Source organism: Anas acuta, chromosome Z (genome assembly GCF_963932015.1).
Source record: "Anas acuta chromosome Z, bAnaAcu1.1, whole genome shotgun sequence".
NCBI lineage: Eukaryota > Metazoa > Chordata > Aves > Anseriformes > Anatidae > Anas > Anas acuta.
In genome coordinates, this window is record NC_089017.1 from 29,758,161 (window position 1) to 29,784,104 (window position 25,944).

General features: G+C 38.8%; 2 protein-coding genes across 5 annotated transcripts in view; one reads left to right on the forward strand and one right to left on the reverse strand.

The window, feature by feature from the left end:
• SNAPC3 (small nuclear RNA activating complex polypeptide 3) overlaps window positions 1–21,121 on the forward strand; it is a 44,359-nt gene extending 23,238 nt beyond the window's left edge. The window contains exons 9-10 of one of the 2 annotated variants that reach the window (XM_068665948.1): window positions 20,669–20,709; window positions 21,096–21,121. In XM_068665948.1, the coding sequence (XP_068522049.1) occupies window positions 20,669–20,709; window positions 21,096–21,106 (52 nt within the window). In that variant the 3' untranslated portion in view covers window positions 21,107–21,121. Of the gene's footprint in view, window positions 1–20,668; window positions 21,050–21,095 lie in introns of those variants that run through there. The other variant, XM_068665947.1, reaches the window with a different exon arrangement.
• The window catches only part of PSIP1 (PC4 and SRSF1 interacting protein 1), a 36,584-nt gene continuing 15,785 nt past the window's right edge, over window positions 5,146–25,944 (reverse strand). For 2 of the 3 annotated variants that reach the window (XM_068665944.1, XM_068665942.1), the window contains exons 8-17: window positions 22,938–23,052; window positions 21,151–21,226; window positions 19,952–20,177; window positions 19,082–19,200; window positions 15,934–15,989; window positions 14,765–14,835; window positions 11,940–12,041; window positions 11,516–11,735; window positions 8,696–8,807; window positions 5,146–5,893 (exon numbers count right to left, since the gene is read on the reverse strand). In XM_068665944.1, the coding sequence (XP_068522045.1) occupies window positions 5,869–5,893; window positions 8,696–8,807; window positions 11,516–11,735; window positions 11,940–12,041; window positions 14,765–14,835; window positions 15,934–15,989; window positions 19,082–19,200; window positions 19,952–20,177; window positions 21,151–21,226; window positions 22,938–23,052 (1,122 nt within the window). In that variant the 3' untranslated portion in view covers window positions 5,146–5,868. The remainder of the gene's footprint in view (window positions 5,894–8,695; window positions 8,808–11,515; window positions 11,736–11,939; window positions 12,042–14,764; window positions 14,836–15,933; window positions 15,990–19,081; window positions 19,201–19,951; window positions 20,178–21,150; window positions 21,227–22,937; window positions 23,053–25,944) is intronic. The other variant, XM_068665945.1, reaches the window with a different exon arrangement.

A 25,944-nucleotide genomic window follows, 5' to 3' on the forward strand; every position in this document is an offset into this window, starting at 1 on the left:
GGCCACAGTCTGGGTGCAAGAAGTGAGTGCATCTATGCTGAACTACAAAATGGAGAACTCATAGTAGAAGTTACAGTGTGGTGTGTTCTGGTCCTATTTGATATTCAGTTTTATCTTAAATGACAAAACAGAAAGGTTACAATAAATCATAGTTTTTAAAGATGCTTTTAATTCCCAGGTGGTGTCACAGGACAGCTGGTTCTGACCTTAATTTAATGTTTGTGAGCGATTCCTCTGAGTGAAATCCAACATCAGAGCCAGCTGCTTATTCATAATTAAATTGCTATGACACCAGCTGGATAGTTGTGTTTTGGCTAATTGTTAAATGTTCTTAGAATGTAAGTGATCACAGCTTCAAAGTAAGTTTATTATTTCACAATGAAAAATGAGAAAATAATTATTTGTAATAATCCTATGTGTTTGTTTTTTATGTTTTTTTAAAAGCAAGACAATCAGTTTGTTTCTTACAAATTCCTTATTGTGTTAAATTAGGTGCAAAGGTATGGATGGAATTAGAATATGTTTAGAATTAAATTCAAATGAAATTTTAATAGTCCTGCCTGCTGACATGTGAAGACTTATGTCTGCACTTACCAGGGGAAGCAAAAAGGCTAGAGAATTAAAAACTGCAGTTGAGTCCAGGCATGACTGTGTATTAATAGCATTAAAGATTAGTAGAAGGCTCTTAGAATGATCTTGCTTTTTATCCACCTTTTTAAAACTTTTTTTTTTTTTTCAATCTGTTTGCATAGACAAATTTTTATCTTAGGGGAAAAATACAGAAAACTTTCTTCTTTAACTTTACAGTGCATTTCAGACTTAAAAGCATGGAGTCACCACACTAAGTACAAGCTAGAAAGCATTCTTAAATAAAAGGCATTAATCTGAATTTCTGTTTGCCTTTTTGCTTTGATTTTTTTAAAGACTTAGTGATTGGCAGTGTGAACCTTTACAACTCAACTGAAATTTCCAAAAGGTCTTGGAGGTTTGCTCCTAAAGTTTTTGCTTTGCTAGTGAGGTGACGACACAGAATGCTGTCCTCGTGGTGAGGAGGGGAGAGGTCCCTCTGATTTTACTGTGGGCATGAAGTACAGAAGCAAAATGTAGCGTGTGTAAACAGGGTCACTGTCCAGTGCTAGCAGAGCGCTTGTAACATCAGCACAGTGGCCCCCTGTGCACCTGGAGGAAGAAGCAAATCAAGGTGGCTGTGCGGTGTTTTGTTACAGTAAACTTGACTCTGGAACAAGACTCTAGGACGCTGTGTCAGATGAGGTTTAGGTTGGATATTAGGAAAGGTTTCTTCACTAAAAGGGTTGTGCAGCGCTGGAAGAGGCTGCCCAGCAAAGTAGCTGAGCCAGCATCCCTGGAGGTCTTCAAAAGCCGTGTAGGTGCTGTTCTGTGGATGTAGAGGTGCTGCTGTCAGAACCAGCTCTGCTCTCAGTTACGTGCGTTGGTTGTGTCTCTCCTGCAAAAGGGATGAGCCTTATTCCTCAGGAGACTTAGAGTTGGACAGCCTAGTCCTCACCTCTCAGAAGTACTTGTAAAGGGGCACAACTCACAGAAAGCTACTCAGAATACTTAAACACCCTGGGAAGTGAGATAATCATTCTAGAATCAGTGAGATTCTGTGAATTCACGTTACGTCTGGTTTGTAGGTGGGCAATAAACTCAAGCAGCTGAGTAGGTAGCAGTGGACGTGAGTTACTTGCAGCAGCATACAGCTGGTAGCGCTCCGTTACCCTCTGGAAGTGGTGGCATGGTTGACCCTTCGTATCTTCAGCAGTTGTGAAGCACAGATGTGCGTTAGCTCATTAACATTACTTCCTAACGTGTGTGAAAACAAGGTGGATTTGGCATAGTCGTGAAATACAGTGCCTTTTTTTTTTTTTGGTGAAATGGTTTTGATACAAAGGAATGATCAAAATCAGGAAGTGCCTGTGAGAGAATTCCTGTTTATTTTGGGTTAATGTATTTCTATAAAGACTTCTGAGGGTGACAATCTAAGGGTGACGGCTTGTAGAAATACACAAACTCTGATCTGCAGCAGCTACCTGTGCTTGGAAGCTGAAGGACAATGCTGTTGTCTTTTGACCTACCTCTAGGGCCTTGTCAGTTTGCCCCCGTTTTCCGCAGTCTGTCACTAAGTACTAAGGATCATTGAAACTTAAGATCTACAGCAGCCAAACATCATGACCATCTACTAAAAGCAACTTCATGCTGGGACCTGCCATGGCTGTTGAAGATGGTACCTTAAATCAAACCTGCAACATCACGATCTGAAAGGTATTCAGTTTTGTTATACCAAAACCTTCCATTTTGTTAGACAAATGCATACCCATTCTACCCATGAGAAGCTTTGCAAGCAGTTTCAGCATTTAGTTCTGAGACTCCTTGCATGTTTATGCCTTTCCTTGGGGAAGGAGATTCCTGTGCTCAAAATCACACAATTGTTGCAACCTAAGACTTCTTTCCATGCTGAGGTTTAACTTGCGGTAATCAAGTAAGTGGATTCTGCTCTGTAAATACAGGCTTCAATATTTAATCATTAACCTTTCTAAAAGCCTGCAGCTTGAGACTTTAATTTCCCAAGACAGCCAGCTTCTTACTATAAAGTACTGTTATAATTGAGTGCAGTGCAGTGTAGCTGCAGCAGTATTAAGTGTAAGTCCTGCAAGTTCGTATTTAAAACTCTTGTACAAGGTAATTAGCAGGATAAAGGCCTGAACAACATACTCTGCATTAGCTAGTGTGATACTGTGATTCAGCTCTAAAGGTTTACTTTCTCAAGCTTAAAAAACAATCATGTTTTATTACATGTGAAGTGGTTGAGGCACACAACAGCGTTATCAGTCAGTCTTTTAATCAACGTGCATCCAGGAGGCTTTACAGTTTGTAGTGTGGAATAATGCTTTAAAACCTGCTTGGATGACTAGTGATAGATGATAACAACGGGATTTTGTCTATTAGATTTAGTTACATACCACAGATCTTTGCTGCTTTCTTCCCTTATCCCCAAGGCTTGCAGCATCTGGGTCTATTGACAAACTCCATGAAACATACCAAAGAAGAAAAGCACTAGGCCTTACATTTAACACTTGAGGGCTGACACCATTCTTGGAGTATGCAAATCAGTAGAGGAAGAGTGCGGAACCTCATTTATTAGGAATATCTTTGCTGTTTATTTATTTGTTTCAACAATAAGTAACTTACTAGCATGCATCTCAGGATGGAGGCCTTACCCCAGGCACTCTTCACATCTCTCTCTGTTAAGACAGCTGTGAAGAGAGCAGCTGCTCACAACTTAAGGCAGGAAGGTTGAAGGGAAACGGTACCATTCTGTAAATACACACTGAAGCACAAATCATCTTTTTGTTAAGGTCACTACAGATGCATGCTTCTATCAATTGACAGTAAGAAGGCGAAAGTGGTGTAATAAAGAATGTTGGAGTAAAAATATCCTTGCATCTACAAAACTTGCAACAGATCAATATAGTGAATGTATCTTTATAAGGCATGCAGGGTATTCTGATACTATGGATTCAGCTGTACAAATGCATAAAACAGACTGCATAAATCCAACTGCGGGTGAGCAATGCGGTTGAACGCAGACACATTCTGTTGGATCTTCCACATTAACTGTTACCTGGCCTAGTCGTAATATTACAGAGTAATGAAACTTTAAATATTTGTAACAGATTCTAATAAGGTCAACATACAGAAGCAGGAAGAGCATCCAGGTGTACCACTGTGTAAGTGGGCAGGTAAGCCGTGGTCAAACTACTTCAGACAGGCATTAGCAGCTAACCATGTATATAGTAACTTCATGTTGCACATGCAGTCTCTGAAGGAGTAGCATATTTTGCAGAAAAAGACAAAGCAAATGTTCTTTTTTTTTATGGCAGATTCTGGCAAAGTTACATCACAATAGTAAAAGCTAGTGCAAACTACACAGTAGACCTTGGACTGCTTGTGAATTGAGTATAAGCTAACATGTGCCTCCGGTCACTATTGAGTTTTTGTTATTACTTAAAGCATGCAAGTGGAGAGAAGAGGAGGCTAAGACTGTGATCCTGAATTAAGATTAATGTATGCAGTTTAGTTTTCTATCCTATTAGAAAGGAAAAGGCAAGGTGGTGGTGCTAGGAAGAAACAATTTTCTCTCAAGAATTAGGAGATGCAGAGTAATAACTGTGAGTAAGGCAAGACTTCAGTGCAAGGAAGCATTATTATTAAAACAAATCTGTCACAGTTCAGATTAGGGAAAACAGGGAAACCTGAAGCCAGCGTTTCAAGTTACTATAACGTCAACTAGTTTGCAGTTGCAAATTCACCATAGTGCCTGGTGAAGCTGCTTTTTTTCCTGTTACTGAATAGCTGGCTGTTTGGCACTACTGTGTGAGCAGAACTGCAAACAAAGATAAGAAGTGCCAATTTATTGAACTTTAAGTGGGGAAAAATAACTCATTTTATGTATAAGCAGAGATAAACTAAACAGCAGCAACAAAAAGGGGTGGGCTGACTGAAGCAACCATGGCAATTATAGGCATGTGAGCAAGAAATAATTTGATTTTTCACTATGACATACTATGCTGCTTTGGTCATAGTAGAGTACTAAAAATTCTTCCTGGTTTATAGGTGCTTCTGACCCCATTGAGAAGCAGTGGTCTCCACAGCAGGCTCAAATCATGTTTTTCTGGTGCTTCCTTGAAGGCAAGACAATACAAGGTGATACAAACACCTGGAACACTGTCATCTTCTCTGGAAGTACTCAAAGAAGATTCTTAGAACTATTAAAATTAATTTCTAACCTGTCCATTCTCTGTCAAATACCCTTTTCTGTTCACAAACAAGGTCTTCCTAGGTCTGATGTTAGACAAAGTAAGTGTTTAAAGATGTGTTTCTTAGGGAAACACATAGGAATTGTTTGAAGAAGTGTTTTTCAAGAAGCTTAAGCATGTCTCATTCCCTTTCATGCCTTTAGGAATTTTTCATAAGGAGTTCACTGTAATTCTTTTTTTTTTTTAAATTCAGGTTAAAAATCCCCAAGTTCATGCCAAGACAAAGCTCTCAACACTGAAATAGTACTAAAATGAAGTATATGTAGTTCCTAGGACTGTTTTAGTTTTTATTAAGAACCAGTCTCTCTTTAGCACTTAAAATTCTTTTATTTTAAAAATTGTTCAAGACTGTTTTCCAACCAGTGTGCATCAGCAGCTTTGGTGAAAACACCAGGTATCTTTCAGGAAACTTATCATACCAAATGCATACCATGAAGTCACATTGCAGTAAATTGGCACAATAAGTTTTGCAAGAACAAACTTAGCTTGTTTAAGAAAGTGATTAAGTAAACTCACACGTAAACATTTTAACTATAAAAATGCTGCTTCCAGCTCCTACAAAACACAGTGAAAAGACATCCCCACGAGAGTTGAAAAACTATGCACAGAGGTAAGTATCATAGGAAGAGATTTTATACAAATGAAGCAATTAGGCAGTTAAAAGTATTTACACTTTTTCCTGCTATTAACTAGACAAACATACAGTAGTCAGAGAAAAATATACTACAACTCTAAGTCTTGTAACATATAAGCATTTTTTCTCTAAATGGAATTTTAATCTTTTGAAATGTGTTACCTGTTAATACTGGACAAAACTATTGGCAAAAGTGTTTAAATACTTTTAAACCAAGATTAAAGGGGGTTTAATTCCACAAAATTTAACTTCAAAATACTATGCTTATAAAATTATTTAAACTTTTAGCAGTGTATAGATTTCAAATGTAAAACTTAGCAATCCTCTTCAATCCCCTTTATAAAAAGACTCCAGTGGTGTCATTTGTTTTTGAAGGCAGACTCTTTTGCTGTTTTTTCAAGCTCTCTCTTCACCACATGTCCTAGAAATATAATAAATTAACATTAATGACAATGTAAAAGCACTGAAGGGAGTCTTACTTCTGATGAATGTTTTTACACAGACTAGAGTTAAATGATACTGATACGCATTCAGCAGTAGAGAAATCTGGAGAACTGAGGCAGGAACCGATGCTACCTGTTAGCTTTCTCTCCTAAGTGGACTACCCCCAAACACTAGATGAAGCCAGCAGTGACTGTCACCACATAACCATGTGCGTCCAGACATGAGTGGCAGTCATTCAGAGGTTGGTTTCTGTTCCATTCAGGTCATCCTCCCAGTCTGCTGCTAGTAATGTCAACTCAAGTGGAAAAGCACTCTGGCTTTTTTCCTGCGTGGAATATGCTCATTTCACTTAACTATAATACTTTTCTTTGTAGCCACAAATAATGCACTGTGTTCAAAACACTAAGTAACCTCAGGAAGCAACAGAAATCTCTACCAGCTGAAAACAGAAAGTACAAATAACTACAGAAGTATTAGACAATTTCTGTCTTTAAAATTTCTGAATTACCTTTTCAGAAGGGCAATTAATATGTCTTGCCTCTAAGTAACAAAGGGAGTAAAATTCCCTTTGTTCCCTTACATTCTGGAAGTAAAATTCCAGAATGTAATAGGTAGCTTTGCACTTGAAGTTTACAAATTATTTGCTTAGATTCAGCAGTGGAAACTGTAGGAACAGTTTTTAACATTCATGATTTTTTCAGTCATTTTGCTTACCAATTGCTCGCTTGCAAAAACCAGAGCACCAGAAATAAACAAACATATATATACATAAGAATATACTGACTGTAAGGAATTTTATGTGATGGAGAGACATCAGTCTGTAGCTTGCTTGAATTTAAACAGGTATGTGGATAGATTACTTAACTTATATCTGTTAGCAAGCAATGAATATAAAACAACTTGCAAAACCTCTTATGAATATCTTGGATGTTAAGTCCAGAGAAACTGCTCCCAAGCAGCTGTACAAGGTTTTATATGGCGTGGAGCTGATTTCCTTGTTTAGCTAGGTCAGAAGAAGTGCTGGAGGGTGTAGAGTTCAAGGCCACACCAAAAACCACAAACACATAAAAAGATAAATGTTTATTAGCATAAGATGACACCCCCACCTAGCTCCTTCATGGACTATATATTTACAAGTTTTACACACACAATCACAATTATTGAAATGTTAAAAATATAAATTACATTGCCTAAAAGTAGCTTATTTGAGACTGTTTATATTCACCTGCCTGTTGTAGGCATGTCATTTATGTATCTGGAGCATCCACCTTAGGTTTCTTTTCACCAATGTCCACTACAGTGTCATGCATGCACCCAAATGTTCTTAAACTTTTTCTTTTAACAGTAAATACAAAGGGAAATTTGACTGAGGTTTTCTTTTTGCCACTGGAAAACTTGCGTTAGGTTATGCAGAAAAGAAGAAAGGAGCAGGCCATGAAAAATGATGCCTTAGTCAACCAGTTAAGTTGTTTATTTTTAAATACTTAGACCAATATATTTAATGCTGATCTCCTTTGCTGTGGATTTCAAGTAGCTTGGGTGTTGCACTTTATTAGTACTGTACTGTGTTTTCACCACATCTCCCATTTAAGGAATGTGCTATGCTCTATAACTCATGCTGGTAATCTACACTCATGCCTTAATTATGCTCCCTTAACATGATACTTGTTGAAGGCAGATGAGGGTCTGGCATCCTCACCACTGGCTGAAAATTCCCAAGTGTCATTTCTGAAAGTTCAATAGTAAGAAAGCGGTAATTCTAAGGCTACCTCCCAGCAAAAATCAAATTCATAGTCATCTTAAGGTGTTTTTTGTTTTTTTTTTTTAAGCTTCCCCTACTGTAAATAATGGTTAATATACACACCCTCGTATCTTTAATTTGTTATGCAGCCAAAAGAATGCCAGGCAACTCTCGCATACAGTCCTCCTGGACTGTATGAAGATGGTAATGAAAGGGAAGCTTGCAGTAATACATACTGCTGGACAAAAAGAATCACGCAACACAAGAGCAGAACTGCTCAGAAAAAAAACAAATTGGTATTTCAACCAACCAGTTTTGCTCAAGGATAATTTTAGACCCTTCCCTCATTTTTCACTAAATTCTGTTACATATTCCTTATGTTCTATGTTGCTTACGTTTTTATTATTATTTATTTTTACAAAACTGCATTTTCAGTGAGACCAAGGTTTAAATACTACCCTTAAGCATTCATATGCATGTTTGGAAAACATAAATGCATCAACCTCTGGCATTATTACGTACCATCACATTTTATAGAGTCCTAAAATTTCACAGGTGGAAGTTCTAGTCTGCAGTTAATCTGCATTTGGGCAATACCAGAATTATAATTACAGAACACTAGTTGAAGTAGTTTGGCTATTGATCAGGATAAATTGGTTTTACAAAAAAAAAAAATTACAAATCCTGTTAGTTTCTGTAAAATTTGGTTCGGACATCATTTGCTTTAAGTAGTCTAAAATACAGTGGAAAGCATGTACTTTGCCCTACCTCCCTACATGCTGTTTTTCTCCTAAAAAGACATCTTTTTTTTTTAATTTTAATTTCCACTACAGCAGTGAAGGAAGTAATTTTTAAAATGCTCATTTAAAATCTTTTAAAAAAAAAGTATGCCATTATTATTCTCTGAAGCTGAGAAAAAAGACACCTGTAAATAAAACAGTAACTCAACACAATTAAGTAACTTCAATCTATTCATGTTCTGTTTACATCACTTTACTGTAACAACAAACCTTTAATTCATTAAAGTTACTAACTCACTTTTTCTTACTCCCAACTTCTGGCTTGTCTTTGTTTTCATCAGTGTTGTCTCCATTGTGTTGTGATTGGGTGGTGTCTTGAGTTTCAGACCCTCCGTTCAGAACTTTTGAACCTTAACAATGAAAGGGCAGATGAAGAAAAAAAAAGTGCAGTAGGCAAAAAAACTGTGCTATAAGAAACCCCAAATAATGTTACAAATAATGTTAGCTCCAACAATATGTTTTCCCATCATCTTGATGCTTAGCAGCTGAAATAACACAAAAAGCAAGAACTGATAGTGTTTTAACTTCTGAAAATGCAATGTACTGAGCCTCATCCCCTAGTTTTCATGATGGGAAATTAAAATGTTTCTCAAGATTTCAGGTTCCTCTTGTTTTTGCCAGGCTACAAATAATAGGACTAATGCATACCTATATCCTGAGCAGTAAGAGACTGAGCACGCATGAGCGTGTATGCATTCTGAGCATACACTTGATCATGAATTCTGCTTACCACTCTAAGCCAGATGGACAGTTCAAGAGACCCCACCTGGCACACTGTGTTCAGCTCTGGGTCCCTGACGTGGCTTTGGCTGGGAGAGAGTTAATTTTTTTCACAGAAGTTTGTATTAAGCTATGATTTGGATTTTTGATGAAAATAGGTGTGCTAACACACGTGTTTTTAGTTGCTGCAGAGCAGTGCTCACACAGAGCCAAGGCCTTTCCAGTTCCTCATGCTGCCCTGCCAGTGAGGAGCCTGGGGGTGCTCCAGGAGGGGACACAGCCAGGACAGCTGGCCCAGGCTGGCCAGAGGTGTCCCACACCATGTGGCATCATGCTCAGCAACAACAGCTGGGGTAAGAGAGGAGAAGGGGAAGGGGGGACATTCAGAGTGATGGCATTTGTATTCCCAAGAAGCCATTCCACGTGCTGAGCCCTGCTTTCCTGGAAGTGGCTGAACACCTGCCTGCTATGAGGGAGTGGTGAATAGCTTCCTGGTTTGGTTTTGCTTGCATACGCGGCTTTTGCTTTGTTTGGTGAGCTGTCCTTATCTCAGCCCATGAGTTCTCACACTCTCACCTCTCTGATTCTCTCCCACATCCCACCTGGGGACAGTGTGTGAGCAGCTGTGTGGGGCTGAGCTGCCTGCCGGGGTTAAACCACAACAGGCCCCTGACACAAGGGCATGGTCCTGTTGGAGTGAGTCCAGAGGAGGGCCATGAGGATGATGAGAGGGATGGAGAGCACCTCTCCTACAAAGGCTGATGAAGTTTGAGTTGTTCAGCCTGAAGAGAAGGCTACAGGGAGAAACCTTACAGCATCCTTCCAGTACCTAAAGGGGACTACAGAAGAGCTGGGGAGGGGCTCTTTGTCAGTGTGTGCAGTGATGGGACAAGGGGGAATGGTTTTAAACTTTGAAGAGGGTAGGTTTAGCTTAGATACAAGGTGGAAATTCTTTGCTATTTGGGTGGTGAGGCACTGGAACAGGTTGCCTAGAGGAGCTATAGATGCCCCATTTTTACATTTTGCTTTTGTTTCCAGTATTTTTTTCCCTATTAGAACAGAGTAGAGTAATCCTCAAGTTGAATCAGTTTTACACATGACAGCAACTGACGAGCAATCTTGCTATCCATATCTCAACCCACAAACCTCATCTCATCTTACTTTCGCCTCCTGTTTGGCTGAGAAAAGGGAATGAGAGCTGTGTGGTGGGCACCCAGCCGTCAGCCAAGGTCAGCCTACCGCCCTGTGCCTGTCACGGGGCTGGGGAAAGATCTGTGTAGAGCCCCCACTACATCAGACATACTTCTCTTGCAATAAACAGCAGGATTTCAAGGTCATCTTTCTTCCTTAGTAGTTGCAAACACAACTACAGTTATTCTGAATCCTTGGCATCCTCAGTCGCCTCAGTTACAGTTACTTGCTTTTTTCCAGATCCAAGTGATAAAAGTTTCAGTTTTGATTAAATAGTTTTGCTCCCAGGATTCAAGTTCCAATTAAATTCAGCTTTTTTCCAATACTTGTGGGCATCAAGAACCTACATCATATTAAGGGATGGGTAGAACTCTTACACTGTCAAGGATTTAAATTTGATTGCAACCCAGCTTCCGAATGTCTCTCTCATTTTGTTCTATTTCAAAACACAAATAAGACTCTTTACTGCATTTCACTCCTTTCTTTAAGTTACTGAAGAGCCTCCTTGCCACAGGAGGCTTTCAATGTTGTCTAATACTTTTATAAGCACCCAGAATTAATCTGGAATAGTATTGCTTTATGCTAAGGCATAAAGGCTTCTTCTGCCTTCATGACAACTACTTCTTTATTATTAGACTGAACTATGCTACTAAGTAGCATGTAAGTGGTTAAAAGCTGCTGCTACATATAGTAGTATGCATGACATAGGAAGAGGCTGGTAAAAAGCAAGGTGGAAACCAAAAACAATGTAGGCACCAAAAAGCTCCTTGAAGAATGGAAGTAGGATGTCGTTCTATCTAAAGCTTAATGTTTGTTTGTTTTTTTTTTCCCCACAAAGTAATGGAGCTAAAAGATTTACGAAGTAAAAAATGCTGAATTAATTTCTTGCAAAAGCCCTTACACTCATGTAGTAAAGGCAAAATAACTGTGGAAAACAGTCATAAGTTTTACCAATGGATTTTAAACTTAGTTACAGGAGCATTATCCTTGACTATTTCAGATATGCGAAGGTATAAATGGTATATAAATGGTATGCGAAGGTATAGATGAGTTGAATTCATACATCAAGTGTTTCTGGAAGCTGGCTCAGAAGCGGCTGGAGACTAAGTCTTTTATATTACAAGAAATTAAAACCACAATGATTTACCTGTTTGGTCCTTTTCTTTTTCCATTTTTTTGTTACTTCCTTTCTTCCACTGTTCTTTGGTTTTATTGGCTTCCTCGTGCTGCTTCTGCTCAGCAAGTGATTTATTTAGAACTTGGGAAAGAACAGAGTCTCCTTCCCCGACCAGAAACATGGTCTTGAACTTGTTATAAAGCATAGTAGATTTCTCCACGATAACTTGGCTAACTTTGAATTTCCGTATCTGAAATTGAAGTGATAAAATAGGCGGTTCCACTTCTGCATGTAAATACCTATGTAATTTACATGCAGATAATAATACCATCAAGTGGTAGATGACATTCTTAAGTTAATATGAAATATCTTAGTATATTCACTCTCCGAAGGGATAAATAACACCCATGTAAATTTAAGAACACAGTATTTTGAATAACATCGCTGATCTTACCTTCTTGAGAGTTAGAATCATCTCTGTATGTTTCTGAGCTTGTTGCATTGTGATTTGAAGGGATGCAAGCTCATCAAGAGCCTCAATACACCTGTTCACATCCTGTAGATAAACAAGAAGTTAGTTTGATGACGTCACTTAAATGTTAATACTCCTTAAATAGCCATATTGAATTCATTTCCACACTTGATGATACATTCCTAAAATGTCCTTAATTTGATGATGTACTTCATATTATAACAATCTATACAATCCATACAAACACATACCGAGAGGTACACGTTATTTGAATGACATAAAATAAAAAACAAAAACCAAGAAACAACTTCATACCTTCATTATACCAACCCAAGCTTTGTGCTGCTCTCACAATTCTAGTAGTTTGTTACCTACAGCTGTTCTGCAAATACTCAGCCTTTTCGATATACAATTTTTTCCATGTGACCTGCCACTGAGAAGGCAGCTAAACAAATTAAGCAGCTGTCTGATACACAGAACTGTATTTGTGTAGAGCTTTCAGTTACAACTTTGGTGAGTGACACATTGTGGAGGGAACCCAGAATCAATTGTGATTTTCTGGTCCATGTCTCAGAACCATTGTGTTAAATTCTTCCTTCTGTAATACTTAGTTCTCAATTCCCTTACTGTCAGCTTCTCTTACTTTTACTTCCTATTTAGAACTAAGGTTAGTCTCCAGCACAGGTCACAATAGTATTTTACATCTTGAACAAAGCTGTAGCTCCTGTTCTCAATAGAAATTAGTATTTTTTTTTTTTACTTTTAATAATTAATACATGCAATTATGATAAGCTAGGTATCCTTGCTGTAGCTCTGTAACCAGTGTTCTTCCCAGTGTTGTAAGGTATTTGCTCCATTACTCTCATTTGAAGAATTCTAGGTGGGTTTTGGTTTTCCTCAAAGTTCGTTCATCCATGTTTGGACAGCGTCTGCTTACTCCTCCCAGCTCACCGGTCTGTTCCCACTTCCTGTGTGCTTGCTTCTCATGTCCAAATTTAGTCAGGAGCTTCTTGTTCATCCATGCAGACCTGCTGACATGTTTGCTTACGTTCCTATTTGTCAAGATGGACCAATCTTAAGGAGGTAATTCAGGCAAACCAGATCTCCTGTTCCCCCTTTATGTCCAGAATTATCTCCCAAGGGATTCTTCCAAGCAGATGCCTTTAAAGGCCCAAGTCTGCTCTCCTGTGTCCAAAGCTGTGATGACTTTTCTCCTGCTCCCTCTTCCTAGGGTCCTGAACTCTTACCATCTCACAGTCACTGCAGCCAAGATTGCCCCTGCCTTTACTATCCCTGATCAGCTCTTTCCTAAGAATCAAGTCCAACAAGAATCAAGTCCAACAAGAGGTCTTCTCTTGTCAGCTCTGTGATCATCTGTTATAAATTTCTCGCACTCCAGGAACTTCCTGGATTGTCATGTAATCTCCATGCTGTCCTCCAGCAGATAGCAGGGTGGTCCGCCTAGGACCGGAACATTTGAATCGAAGGTGTCTCTCATCTGCCTTAAGATGATCTACCTCCTTCTAATTGGGTGATCTGCAGCAGATGTTCTCATCAATATCACCGTTGTCTAACTGCCTGCTAATCCGGACTGTAAATTCTCAGTTGGGTAACAATCTGTCCCAATGCAAAGATCCAAGCACTCCCACTGGTCTCTCATATAGTTATTTCCTGCCTTGCCTACATGGCACCTGTCCTTCCTAAAGGATGGAAGCACCCATCTGTATCAACCTTCCATGAACTGTTCTACCAAATCTATGATCCCTGTGACACCACAGACCTGCAATTGCAAATAGATGTCTAATTTCTGTCCAATTCCCCCACAAAGTGTGCATTGGTGTACATGCACTTCAGAGAGGCACTCGGTTGTACTTTCTAGAAAGGCTGGGAGATTTCCTTGTAATGCTGTGCTGTCGGCAGTTCCTCGTTTTTGTGCATGCACTTGTAGCGACTCCACTTCAGCCCTGTTTTGTTTATAACAAGGTTGCTTCTGTTCTTATCACCCTGCATGCCATCCTGGTCCACCATTTCCTCACTTTTTTGTTCACTGTTGCTCTTGGTTTAAAGCTATTTAACCAGGTTGACCAGCTTCTTGTCAGTGATACCTTTACCCAGTTGGTCAGGTGGATCCTGTTGTCTCCTTGCAGTCCTTGATCCTCAGAGTTTCCATCATTTGGAAGCCAAATCCTGTTGCTCACATCAGTTCAACTGTTGACCCACAATTGTCAACAATTGTTGACCCACAGGATCCATCCATTCCTTCACAAGCCCTTTCCTCTCATTGGGAAGATTGAGACCACCACCCAGGTCCATACTGCATCTGAACATCACTCTCAGAGCCACAGAGTCATATTCAGTACTTTGCAGGTCTCCCCTGACTGTATCACTGGAAAAACAGCAGCAGTTAATAAAAAGCCTGAAGGCCACACAAGCCTCAGCCACCTGTCAGCAGTGTTAAGAATTTGAGCCCTCAGAAGGCAGCAAGCCTTCAACAATGAGCTGAGACAGCAGATAGAGGTCTCCATCCCCTACAACAGATATTCTGCCACTACCTGACTCATTGCTTCCTTCTCGTGTTCCTGTAAGGCTCATCTCAATGTTTCTGATAGGTAATTTATTCTGAAGTATGTTTAAGCAAAACCAATTTTACCTGCTGACATCAATATTTTGATGTCTATAGTAATCCCATTTAAACATCATCAATACCTTTCAAAATGAAAAAAAATCTTTTCATTCTCAGAATATTAATTAACAACAAACATGTATGTATTTCTTGCTGGAATTCTACAAAAGATACATATACTTACAAAATTATCAATTTTTAGGGAGTTCTTAATTTCTGCGTGTATTCTTTGAAGCCTGGAATCCATTGATGTTTCTGAAGATTAAAAATACTATGTATTAATATTTGGTAATCACATGAGGTTCAGTTTTGTAGAAACCATTACACAAATCTGAACACAAAGAAAAAAATGGACAGGCAGCCCAATTCAGATAACCTTTCAAGCACACTCAAGCATGCCACAGGGGTTATGACCTGAAGTGAAGTACACACTTTGTTTAAACTGGACAGTATTAGCAACCTGCAAAGTTTTCTCCTTAGGAATTTTAAGCTGAAAATAATTTTCAGTTTCAGTATCTACCTGTCACCACCTGCTTCACAACTACGTTAAAAGAGAAGTTTCAATAAATACTAACAGCTACAAACTTGGAAATCCTTAAGTGACAGGACACCTGGATATTGATTGTTTTGTTTTCAGTAAATTGAGCATAAAGAATACTGCACACAAACAGAATGCAAGTCTAGTCATCTTGGATGGGTTTGGATAAATTATTTTCCCCTGCCAGCAGTGGATTTTCTTGCAGTCCATGCCAGTGGATCTTTACTATATTACAAATAACAGCCAGTGGTTTGGATTGCTCTTAAAGACAGGAGTACTAAAAAAGGAATGACTTATCCCTGTGAAGGTCAGTTTGCAACTCTGGGTTAGTAGGCAAGACCACAATAATCTGAATCTAAGCCTCTTGCTTAGGAAGAACAAGCCTCTTGCTTAGCGAAGCCTCTTGCTCAGTAAAAGGTAATATCTAAATACTTTCAAGAGGTCCCCCAGATTATCTTGTGTTATGAGAAAACAAAGGGAAAAAAGAAAGGGAAAACTAGAATGATTTGATTCAAAGAATAGAAACTTGTTTCTTTTTCACCATTAGAAGGGATCATCAGAAAAGGTTCAAAGTCTTGAATGACAGTAAAACAGGAATAGCAGAGAACTGTTATAATGCACTGAAGAAGGAACACAGAAGAATAAACACATAAGCACAAGAATGTCCTGTTTCACAGAAGAATGCAGTCATGGATCAAACAACTTGGACTAAGATCCCAACACCAGCCTTCACAGTAGATTATCTTATCCAGGCAGTTAATTCTGTTCAAAGTTTAAGGTGACCCAAAATATTCTGTCAGCTTCTTTAAACTAACCTCTTTTTTTCTCCATCTTCTTAATTTCTGTTTTCTTGCCTTCTTCTTTACTCTGCCTATTAAAAACATTGAAATGTATTTACAAAATTGTAAAATCTGTTTTTCAGTCTTTTTTCCCTCTAGTTTTTAGATGAGATGTCATGTTTTGACATACTATTTCTGTAAAATATTAGCATGCAAAAACCACAATGAACTAAGCCCTGGTTTTCACAGACTGAAAAAAAAATAAATAAAAGTTACTTACTTAGCTGTGATATTGCTGATAAATCACACACTGACAGACTGTTTTCCCCCAGAAAAGAAAATTACAGGTTTATAAAGACAAGTCACATTTGTGAACTATTCTCTGTTTTGATTGCATGTGCAAATTTGAAAAATGGCATTGTACAAAGCTAATTTTGTAGGGAAAAAATGCTTTATGATGACAAAAAAAGTGAACCGAAAAAAAGAGCAATACTACTATTTAACGTTACCATAGGGAATTATGGAAAGATAAGTTAATAATAATCAGTTAGTATGTGATTTCAGTCCTCATCTGGTTATTACATCGTATTTATCCTACAATTGACCTGTAACGTATCAATGATAACTTAAATCTCCTGGACATAAATACTACTAAAGAAAATTATGATTTAACCAAATTATGATTTATGATTAAGATAATTATGAATTATGATTAAGATAATTATGAATTAACCAAAATCTCCTGCCTCTTTCTAATTGCCTTTCTAAAGTAAAGCTGGAACTCAAGAAAACAAAACAAAAAAAAAAACCTTCATCTGTCTTAGAAGAGGAAGACAAGCAAAAACCTTTCAAACCAGATTAACTTTTTTCAGAGAAGATCATTAAACTGTTTTACAATTCCTCATTCTTGTCTTACTGAGGGGTTCCAAAGCCTTATTTTATAATTATAATCAGCCCTGATGAGAAGAAGCTGGGGTCTGCTTGATGAGAAGCTCAGTATGAGCTGGCAATGTGCGCATGCAGCCCAGAAAGCCAGCTGTATCCTGGGCTGCACTGAAAGAAGCATGGCCAGCAGGGCGAGGGAGGTGAGTGTCCCCCTCTGCTCTGCTCTCATGGGACCCCACCTGGAGCCCTGCGTTCAGCTCTGGGGCCCCCAGTGCAAGAAGGATTTCAGAAGTATGAGTACAGAGGAGTGCCATGAGGATGTTCAGAGGGCTGGAGCACCTCTCCTATGAAGGCTGTAGAAGCTGGGGCTGTTCAGCCTGGAGAAGAGAAGACTATGGGGAGACATTGCCACACCCTTCCAGTACCTAATGGGGGCAGGAGAGGGACTCTGGCAGGCAGGGAGTGGAGTGGTAAGACAAGGGGGAATGGCTTTAAACTAAAAGCGGGTAGGTTTAGATTAGACATAAGGACGAAATTTTTCACTCAGGGTAGTGAGGCCCTGGTACAGGTTGCCCAGAGAAGCTGTGGCTGCCCCATCCCTTGAGGTGCTCAAGGCCAGGCTGGATGGGGCTTTGGGCAACCTGGTCTGGTGGGAGGTGTCCCTGCCCATGGCAGGGGGTTGAAACTGGGTATTCCTTAAGGCCTCTTCGAACCCAAACACTATAGGTTTATAGGCAGATTGATAGAATCATATTTCAGCATGTCATGACTAAGTATTTAGTAATATGCATCCATAAAACATTCAGGCTTTCATGTCTGTCATCTTCCATGGTCCTTCCATACTCCATCCAATTACAGACAACAATTTTCAAGTACATAAGGCTATTTTACTTAACTGGTAGCACAGGTTCATGCCCTTTAAACACTAAGATTTCCTCAAATTTCATACAAAGCACTATTAGTACATTTATGTAAACATTAATGAAGTAGTTACAGCCAAGAAAATGTGGATTAAACTGATGAGGAAGATAACCAAAAAACAGGATCAGCTTACATTTGGTGTACTAATAAAGTACCTTGAAGTCTTGTGCCATTAATAATAAGCTACAATGAAATTCATTATACATTCATTAACTATTCCTCCCTTATCTTCCTGAAACAAAGCTCTATATACCTTCAAGCGAATACAATACAAAAGCCATTTAAAAGTAGAGGAAATCTGTTTACTATAACCAAATCAATATATAACACTTAACTGCAGAAATCAGTCAGTGTATGTCAGATTTAAACAGTGATATATTAAAAGCTGCAAAAATTCTAAGGACAGTTTGTTATCTCTGGAGTTGGAAACACTTAGGTTTGCTACCGGCAGGCAGAATAACTGTGCTAGCTTTCCAGAGAAGGAGTGACAGAGAAGAGAAGAAAGGGGTAGAGGATAAAACCCCAGACAAACTACAACGTTGTTAATGGATGTGAAAAAAGTAGAGTTTTAGTTAAAAATAAGGGGGACCATTATCCTCCTCCTTATTCTCCCTTTCTTCTGCCCTCCCACCAACTGTGGGGATGGGAACATCACGTTCTTGTGGTGGTGGCTTTTACACCCATTTGCAGAATAGCTCTTGAGAAGGAGTAATTTTTTTTTCCTATTGGCCCCCCAGGTTTCTGGGGGGCTCGTCTCTCCAGAGTCTTATGCTTGATTCATTTGTAATAATTTATTTTCTGAACGTGGACTGCTCTTGGTATCAGTCAACTGTCCTTGCACTGCCAGAGTATTTCTTATTTTTTATGTTGTTCCATCTGACAGTATGCTCAGTTTCAGCTGCCATACGGAAGGAAATGTTTTCCAGGAAACCCTATGCATTCCACAACCTGACCAAAAATATCCGTTACCATGGATTAATAGGTCCTACCAGTCTCAATAAAATGCCTTCAAGATAAAGTAAAATACAAGGCTGTCCAGAATATCATTTCCATTCTCAAATGCGTAGTCTAAGGATACTTCTAAACACACTCCATGATCTGTTCTCTGCTAGAAATTCCAACTCACTGGAAGACTGATATCAATCACTTCATTTCTAGGTTCAGTTCTTCTCATCCTCCCATAATAGTACATACTGATTTAAAGGAGCTTTTTACTCTCCCCTTAAAAAGAATGTAAAATAGACAAAAAAAAGGGGGGGGGGAGAGAAAAATAGAACACGGTACAAACCAGTTTGGCATTTTTTCATATACTGTCTTCTCCTGCTAGTTTCAAAGTGCTCCTATGATTTGTAGACATCGCATGTTAGACAATACTCACGGTTCACAGTCTGTCTGCTCCTCTTGCTTACGCTTTCGTTCTGTCACTTCTCTCTCCTGTTGGCCTCTCACAATGTTTCTTCTATGAGCTCCCTGCAAGCTTCTTCCTCCTTTTTTCTTCTGGTTTAATTTGGGATTTTAGGATTGGAAAGAGAAAATAAATCTTTAGGTTACTGTAAAGCAAGATGATTGAATCCTTGTCTCAATAAACAGGTGAACCTACCTACACTATATCTCTGAAGCAACTCTGGTTCATGGAACAACCTGACAACAGTTGGCTTTCCCTGCAACTAGATACAAGACTTCCATATGATGATAAACTCTGATTTTTTTAGTCCTTTCCCCCCTTCTTCCTTTTCCAATTGGAAGAAAATATTCTGACCACCACAAAAATGAAGAAATTGCAAATGACTGGGAAAGCCTTATATCTTTCAAAAGCTTATTTAAAGCCAAATATTCTCTTAGAAGCATTCAAGCAAAAAAGACCCAAACAAACACAACAATCGAAATAAAGTAAATACCATAGCTATAAAAACAAAAAAAAGCCACTGAAAAAAAATCTGAAAGAAATATTTGACAGAATAATATTCTGCAACTTTTATTCTGCATCTCGGTATTAGCCAACCACAAGGTTCCAACATTGAGATCTGGCATAAACTTCAGTTAATGCCCTGTTCCTGGAGGTGTTCAAAGCCAGGCTGGATGGGGCCTTGGCCAACCTGATCTAGTGGGTGATATCCCTGCCTATGGCAGGGGGGCTGGAGTTAGATGAACTCCAAAGTCCCTTTCATCCGGAGGAAAAAAAAAAAAAAGTATCTTCAGTGATACTACTTTCCTTTATAATAAATAGATCAGTACAGCAAAATTATACCTTGTCACACTCTTGCTCTTCTCCATCATCTTCAGAATCAGAAGTTGATGTAAAAATGATTTTTGTAGCGTTCTTCCTTTTTGGTTCAGCCTCTTTTTTTCCTTCTTTTTTGTCAAATTCTTTCTTTGGTTTTTCCTCTTCCTTCTGACCTTCTTCATCCTTCTTCCCTTGTTTTTTAGACTTTTCTTCTGGTCCTTTTTTCTTTGCTTTCTCCTCCTCAGTAACACTGAAACATGAACAGTACTTAGGCATCATCATTAGTAACAGTGAACTTAAAGCATGTAAATTCCCTCAATTCAGGAAGGTGTGGTTTTTTTTGAAAATACAGAATCTTAAAAATTATGAAATTAATGAACTCTCAGTTCATCTAATGACTGTGGTCAAAAAATGTAAGGTCTTTTTCTAGAATTATTGTCCATTACCTATGCTAAAAAAAGAATGTTATTATTGAATACAAATAGTAATAAATGAAGATAATAATTATTAATAGTACAGAAGCCTTAATAAAGCAAACGTATTGTGCATGCATAGATGTAAAGTCAAGAAGTTAACGCTCAGAAGTTCTCCACATGCATATGTATCTGCAGGACCAAAGACTATTCCAGAGTGCAAACACTAAAGTAATTCTTATGTTATAATTATTTAAGGTGTACATACACCAAAACTGTGCATTTGCTAACCTACAAAATATTATGCTAATGCTGAACTTTCTTTCAGTTATAGGAAAAACTTGAGGCTTGGCACAAGGACAATGGAGGGTAAGTATAAAATTTAGGTTGCTGACAGTGTTGGAATTTGGTCATACCATCAGAAGAGAATTTTGAAACAAAATGTAACAAATTGACATTTTCCTTTTTATGATCTTGCCTTCCTCTTATCAAGTATCTTTTCACACAGCATGCAGTTACTAAGTTAATAAGGATTTTTGCACAGACTTCACAAATCAGGAAGGTTAGGATCTTCTGTCTTGATTTATATAATTGTATACCTTGAGTTATGTAATAGTATTCATACATAATACTATATAATAGTAACTCAAGAGTTAATATAGAATCATAAACAACATCAAAACAAACAGTAACTCATATTGAACAGTGGAGGGGAAAAAACAATCAGGAACTAAATATGATGTCTTCACATACAGGACAATGTTAACAATGAAGAAGTTTTATATTACAATAAACAAATAAACAACTCACAGGTCACTCTCGGAAATACAAGGTGTTTTCACCAACTTGGGTCTCCCTCTTGGTTTTGGACTCTTCACTTCAGAAGCTAGTTTTTATACGGAAATAACAGGTTAGTCCACAGCTACCATCTAATTCCTTGTCTATGAAGAAAGATTCTTACTCAAGAGATGTTACACTTAAACCAAAATAACTGTTTTTATACAAAATTCAAGTGTTAAGTGAGTACCAGCCTTAAATCAAGATCTCTTTGAAATATTAGTGCTATTTCATACTTCGGTTATTTGCTAACCACAGGCTCAAACTACCAACTCTCGTATTTTCTGCACTCTGTGCAATTACAGTTTGTTTTAAATGTTGCATAACTGATATAAACAAGCCTGAAATCAGAGAATCAGAAATAAGTGTAAAGAAGTCGTTTAGTGTCCACATTTACATGGAGCCTGTTTAATGCCAGTGGCTTTCGGTACACCATGGAGCTTCCTTAACTTGGTAGCAAACCACTTAAGTTCTACCACCATACCAAGGTATATAGAAAAGCTTGGCATTTCCTCACATTTGCCATATTGTTGCAAGACAGTATATCTGCCTTCTTGGCATTTAAACCCATGGAACTGTCAAACAAAAACACTCAGTGCACTGCATTTACAGATTTGCAGAATGTGATTGTCTCACCACATGTTCACTGTGGTGTCAGGTGACGTAATAGTGTTTAAATTTCTGTTGGTATTAGTGTAGAGCACTGTTAAGCAAGAGATGCATGCATCATATTGGCACTAGAAAATGCTGCATAGTACATCTTACAAAAAGGTATTTTATGTAAAGGGCAAAAGCATCTCATACAGATCCTTTCCTGCTCTTACAGACAGTAGTTAGTGGAAACAAAATACATTTTAAAGACAAAAGCACATATGACTATTACAAATGTACATTTAATAAATATAATGAAATTGTGGAGGACACTGTAGATTTAATTTCCTCGCAGCTTCCAAGGCAAAAGCAACTGAGTCTAGTTAACTGGTTGCACTTTCTCTAAGTTATTTTCATATTGTCAACAGACAATACAGATGAGTATAAAGTATTACCTATCTGTTTCCCAGACTGTATGGTCATACAATGTACTTAACTGCTCCAAGAACTGTTTGCTAGTGAAGTAGTTAATAACCAATTCAAGAATATCTGCAAGCTTACCACAAAGCTTCCAACAAATCAGATCATAGCTACCTTCAAAAAAAAAACAAGCGCTACTGGATTTGCAGCAAATGTTTCAAATTATATATTTTAAATAAAGTCGTTTTACTTTCACTTCACTTCCCTGTCAATCTACACAGATCGTTTTATTGTTTTAAATATTTTTAAATGAGTCTCTCCTACTCTTTGCTTGTTTTTATTGTTCTCTGAGCTCCATCTACAGGCATCATCTCCCCACAGCTCTCTTACTCATGCTTTAAGGATGTTTTTAAACCTTTGCAGAGCAACAGTGCACGAAGAAATCTTATTGCATAGTCCATAGTTTAGCAGTGTTCTACAAAGAATGCTTTTCTGAAGGGGACACTTGTACCCCCCGAAACAATGAGAATTATTCAGAGGACTGAGCATTAATGCTAACAATTTAAATCCATTTATGTTGTAAAGGCTCCAGTTTGAGATGAGATATTTTCTCATAACAATCTATTATCAAGCACTGTCCTTAGCGTAAGAAAATACTTTGCAGTAGTTTAGGTGGAAAGAGGCAGTACAACCTCTCTAATTATACAAAGGTATTTCTGTAACAGAAAAAAAAAATCCTTTAAGGTTACCTGCTGGTCTTCCTCTTTTGGGGCTTACTTTTGGAGACCCTGTCACAGGAGTTGCTGCTGCAACCGCTGCTGTTGCCACTACTGCTGGTTCCTCAGCTTCAGCTTGTTTTTCAGCCTAATTTAAGGAATGCATTACCCAAGTGAAGAACAGCACCAACTGTTGCTTCTTCAAACAACAGTTTTAAATGTTAGCATTACTATACTATTATATATTATTAATATATCATACTACTGTATTGTTTCTCTATGTGAAAAAAATCAAATTTAGTAACAGTAAATCTTAAAAAGACATCACTTGTTTTATGTGCTCCATACCATGATTACCTCATACAGTAATGTTTCAAATAATTTCAGCTATTCATTCATCTTCAGAAAGATAGAACTATCTTGGTACAAGGAAATAAAAGAATGATTTACAAGAATCCTTAATATCACCGTAACAGCATGTCAAAACCAAGTTTTAAGCAGGTAAGTTCATTTTTTGCCCATACAGAAATATTCTTAGATGCCATCATCTTCCCTAGCAGTATCACAGCATCTGATCAGTAGATGGAGCTACTCAGAAAAACACCTGCTCTGTAGCTAATTATCCACAATGGAAAAATTGATGAGCTGCACTAACCAGACATAATAAACTTCATCCATACAGTCATCTTAGAGGGGCTGGGTTGTAAAGAGAGAGAGAATCTATGAAAAAGAAAAATGATATGCATCTCCCCACAGAAACATTCCATAAAAAGAACATAGAAAAATGTTTGAGAAAATATTCACAGAATTTAGTGTAGTGGATACAGAAGCATCAGCTTGCAGAAACAGAAAAGTTAGTTACAAACACATTTATCTTCATATTGTCTTTAGAAACAAGTAATAACGAGCTATTTAGAAAGAATGAGACATACTTCAATCAAGGCTGAAGCAGAGGTACATCTCACAGACAGATTGTTTAAGTAAGACAGAAAAACAACTGATTTTTTTTTAAACAATTCCAAGATGAGAGAACACCTTGTTTCTTTCAAAGGCATATAAGGAATGCATTCAAAGCCATGTAACTGCATAGACAACACTTATCTGATCTGTGAACATTCACCACATCCCTTGGAATAACTATTCAAGCTCAGGAGCAATGCATCCCAACAAAGAGGAAGTCAGGCAAAAATGCCAGGTGGCCCTCCTGGCCCAACTCCAGCAGAAAAAGGAAGCAAGGACAGATGACCTAAGAGAAATGTAGAGATGCTGTCTGAGCAGTCAAGGATCAAGTTAGGAAACCTAAAGCCCAAATGGAATTGTTTCTGGCCAGATACAACAAGAAGGGCTTTTTTAAGTACTCAGTGACAAGAGGAAGACTAGGGAAAACATAGCCCCTTTGCTGAAGGAAACAAAAAGGCCTGGTTACTCAGGACAACAGAAAGGCCCATGTGCCAAAGAGCACAGTCTTTCCCAGCAGGACTGGCCTTCAGAAATCCCAGATTCCAGAGGACAGGCTGTAAGACTGGAGCAAGGAAGATGTACCTCTGGTGGAAAAGAAGCAGGTCATGGAATACTTCAGCAAACTAGACATTCACCAGTACACAGTGAATCCTGATGGGATACACCCGTGAGTGCTGAGGGAGCTGGCAGATGTGATTGCAAGGCCACTCTACAGTCTTTACTTGGTCATGGCAACCAGAAGTGCCTGAAGCCTGGAGGAAAGCAAACATCACTCCAATCTTCAAAAAGGGCAAGCTACCCATAAAACCTCTGCTCCTTCCTTGGGAAGGTGATGGAATAGCTAATCCTGGAAACCATTTCCAGACACATGAAGGAAAAAACCATCAGTAGTACTCAGGATTCACCAGAAGTAAGTCATGCCTGAGCAAACTGGTTACGCTTCTGTAATGAAATCACCAGCCTGAAGGATATGGGTGACAGAGACCAGCAGATGCTGTTTTCCTAGACTTCAGTAAGGCCTCTTACACTGTCCTGCATGACAGAAGCTGCTGAAGAATGAAAAGCAGTACATGTATGTTGAAGACTAGCAGGCAGTGAGATAGATTGAAAATCAGCTGAACAACTGGACCCAGAATGTAATGGTTTAGTGGTACAAAATCTAGTTGTAGGCCTGTAAGAAGCAGACTACCCAAGGGGTCAACATTGTCCATTTTTGTTTAACATATTCATTAATAAACTGAGTGATGGAGTAGAGTGCATCCTCTGTAAATTCACATATGAAACCAGACTGTGAGGAGGCTGAAGTAACCAGCCATCCAGAGGGACCTGGACAGCCTGAAGAGGTGGGCTGACAACAAACCTCATGAAGTTGAACAATGAGAAGGGCAGAGTCCTGCACCTGGGTAGGAACAACCATACCGGGGGCCACCCAGATGGAAAGCAGCTGTGTAGAGAAGGACCCTGGAGTCCAGGTAGACACCAGGTTGAACACGAGTCAGATGTGTGCCCTCGCTACTGAGAATGCTAAAAGTATTCTGGGCTGCATTAGGCGAAGTATCACCAGCAGGTTGAGAGAGGAGATCCTTCAGCTCTACTCTGCATTGGTGAAGCTGCACTTGGAGTACTGTGTCCAGTTCTGGGCTCTCCAGTACAAGAGACACATGGACGTACTGAAAAGAGTCCAATGGAGGGCCACTAAGATTATCAAGGGACTGGAGCACATCTCCACTGAGAAAGGAGCCTTGGAGTGGATCTTATCTTGTGTATAAATATCTGAAGGGAGTGCAAAGATGGAGCCAAGTTCCTTTCAGCAGTGTCCCGTGGCAACACAGGAGGCAACAGACACAAACCGAAGCACAAGAAGTTCCATCATCAAGAAGCAGTTCTTTTCAGTGGGTGATGGAGTGGAAATCTTCAAAAGCCACCTGGACATCACCCTGGGCAACCTGCTCTAGGAGGCCCTGCTTGAGCAGAGGGTTGGACCAGATGGCCTGCAGATGTCCCTTCCCAGCTCACCCATTCGGTGACTCAGCAATGGTCTGCAGTAATGCCAACTTCTGGTTAAACCACCTACAACAAG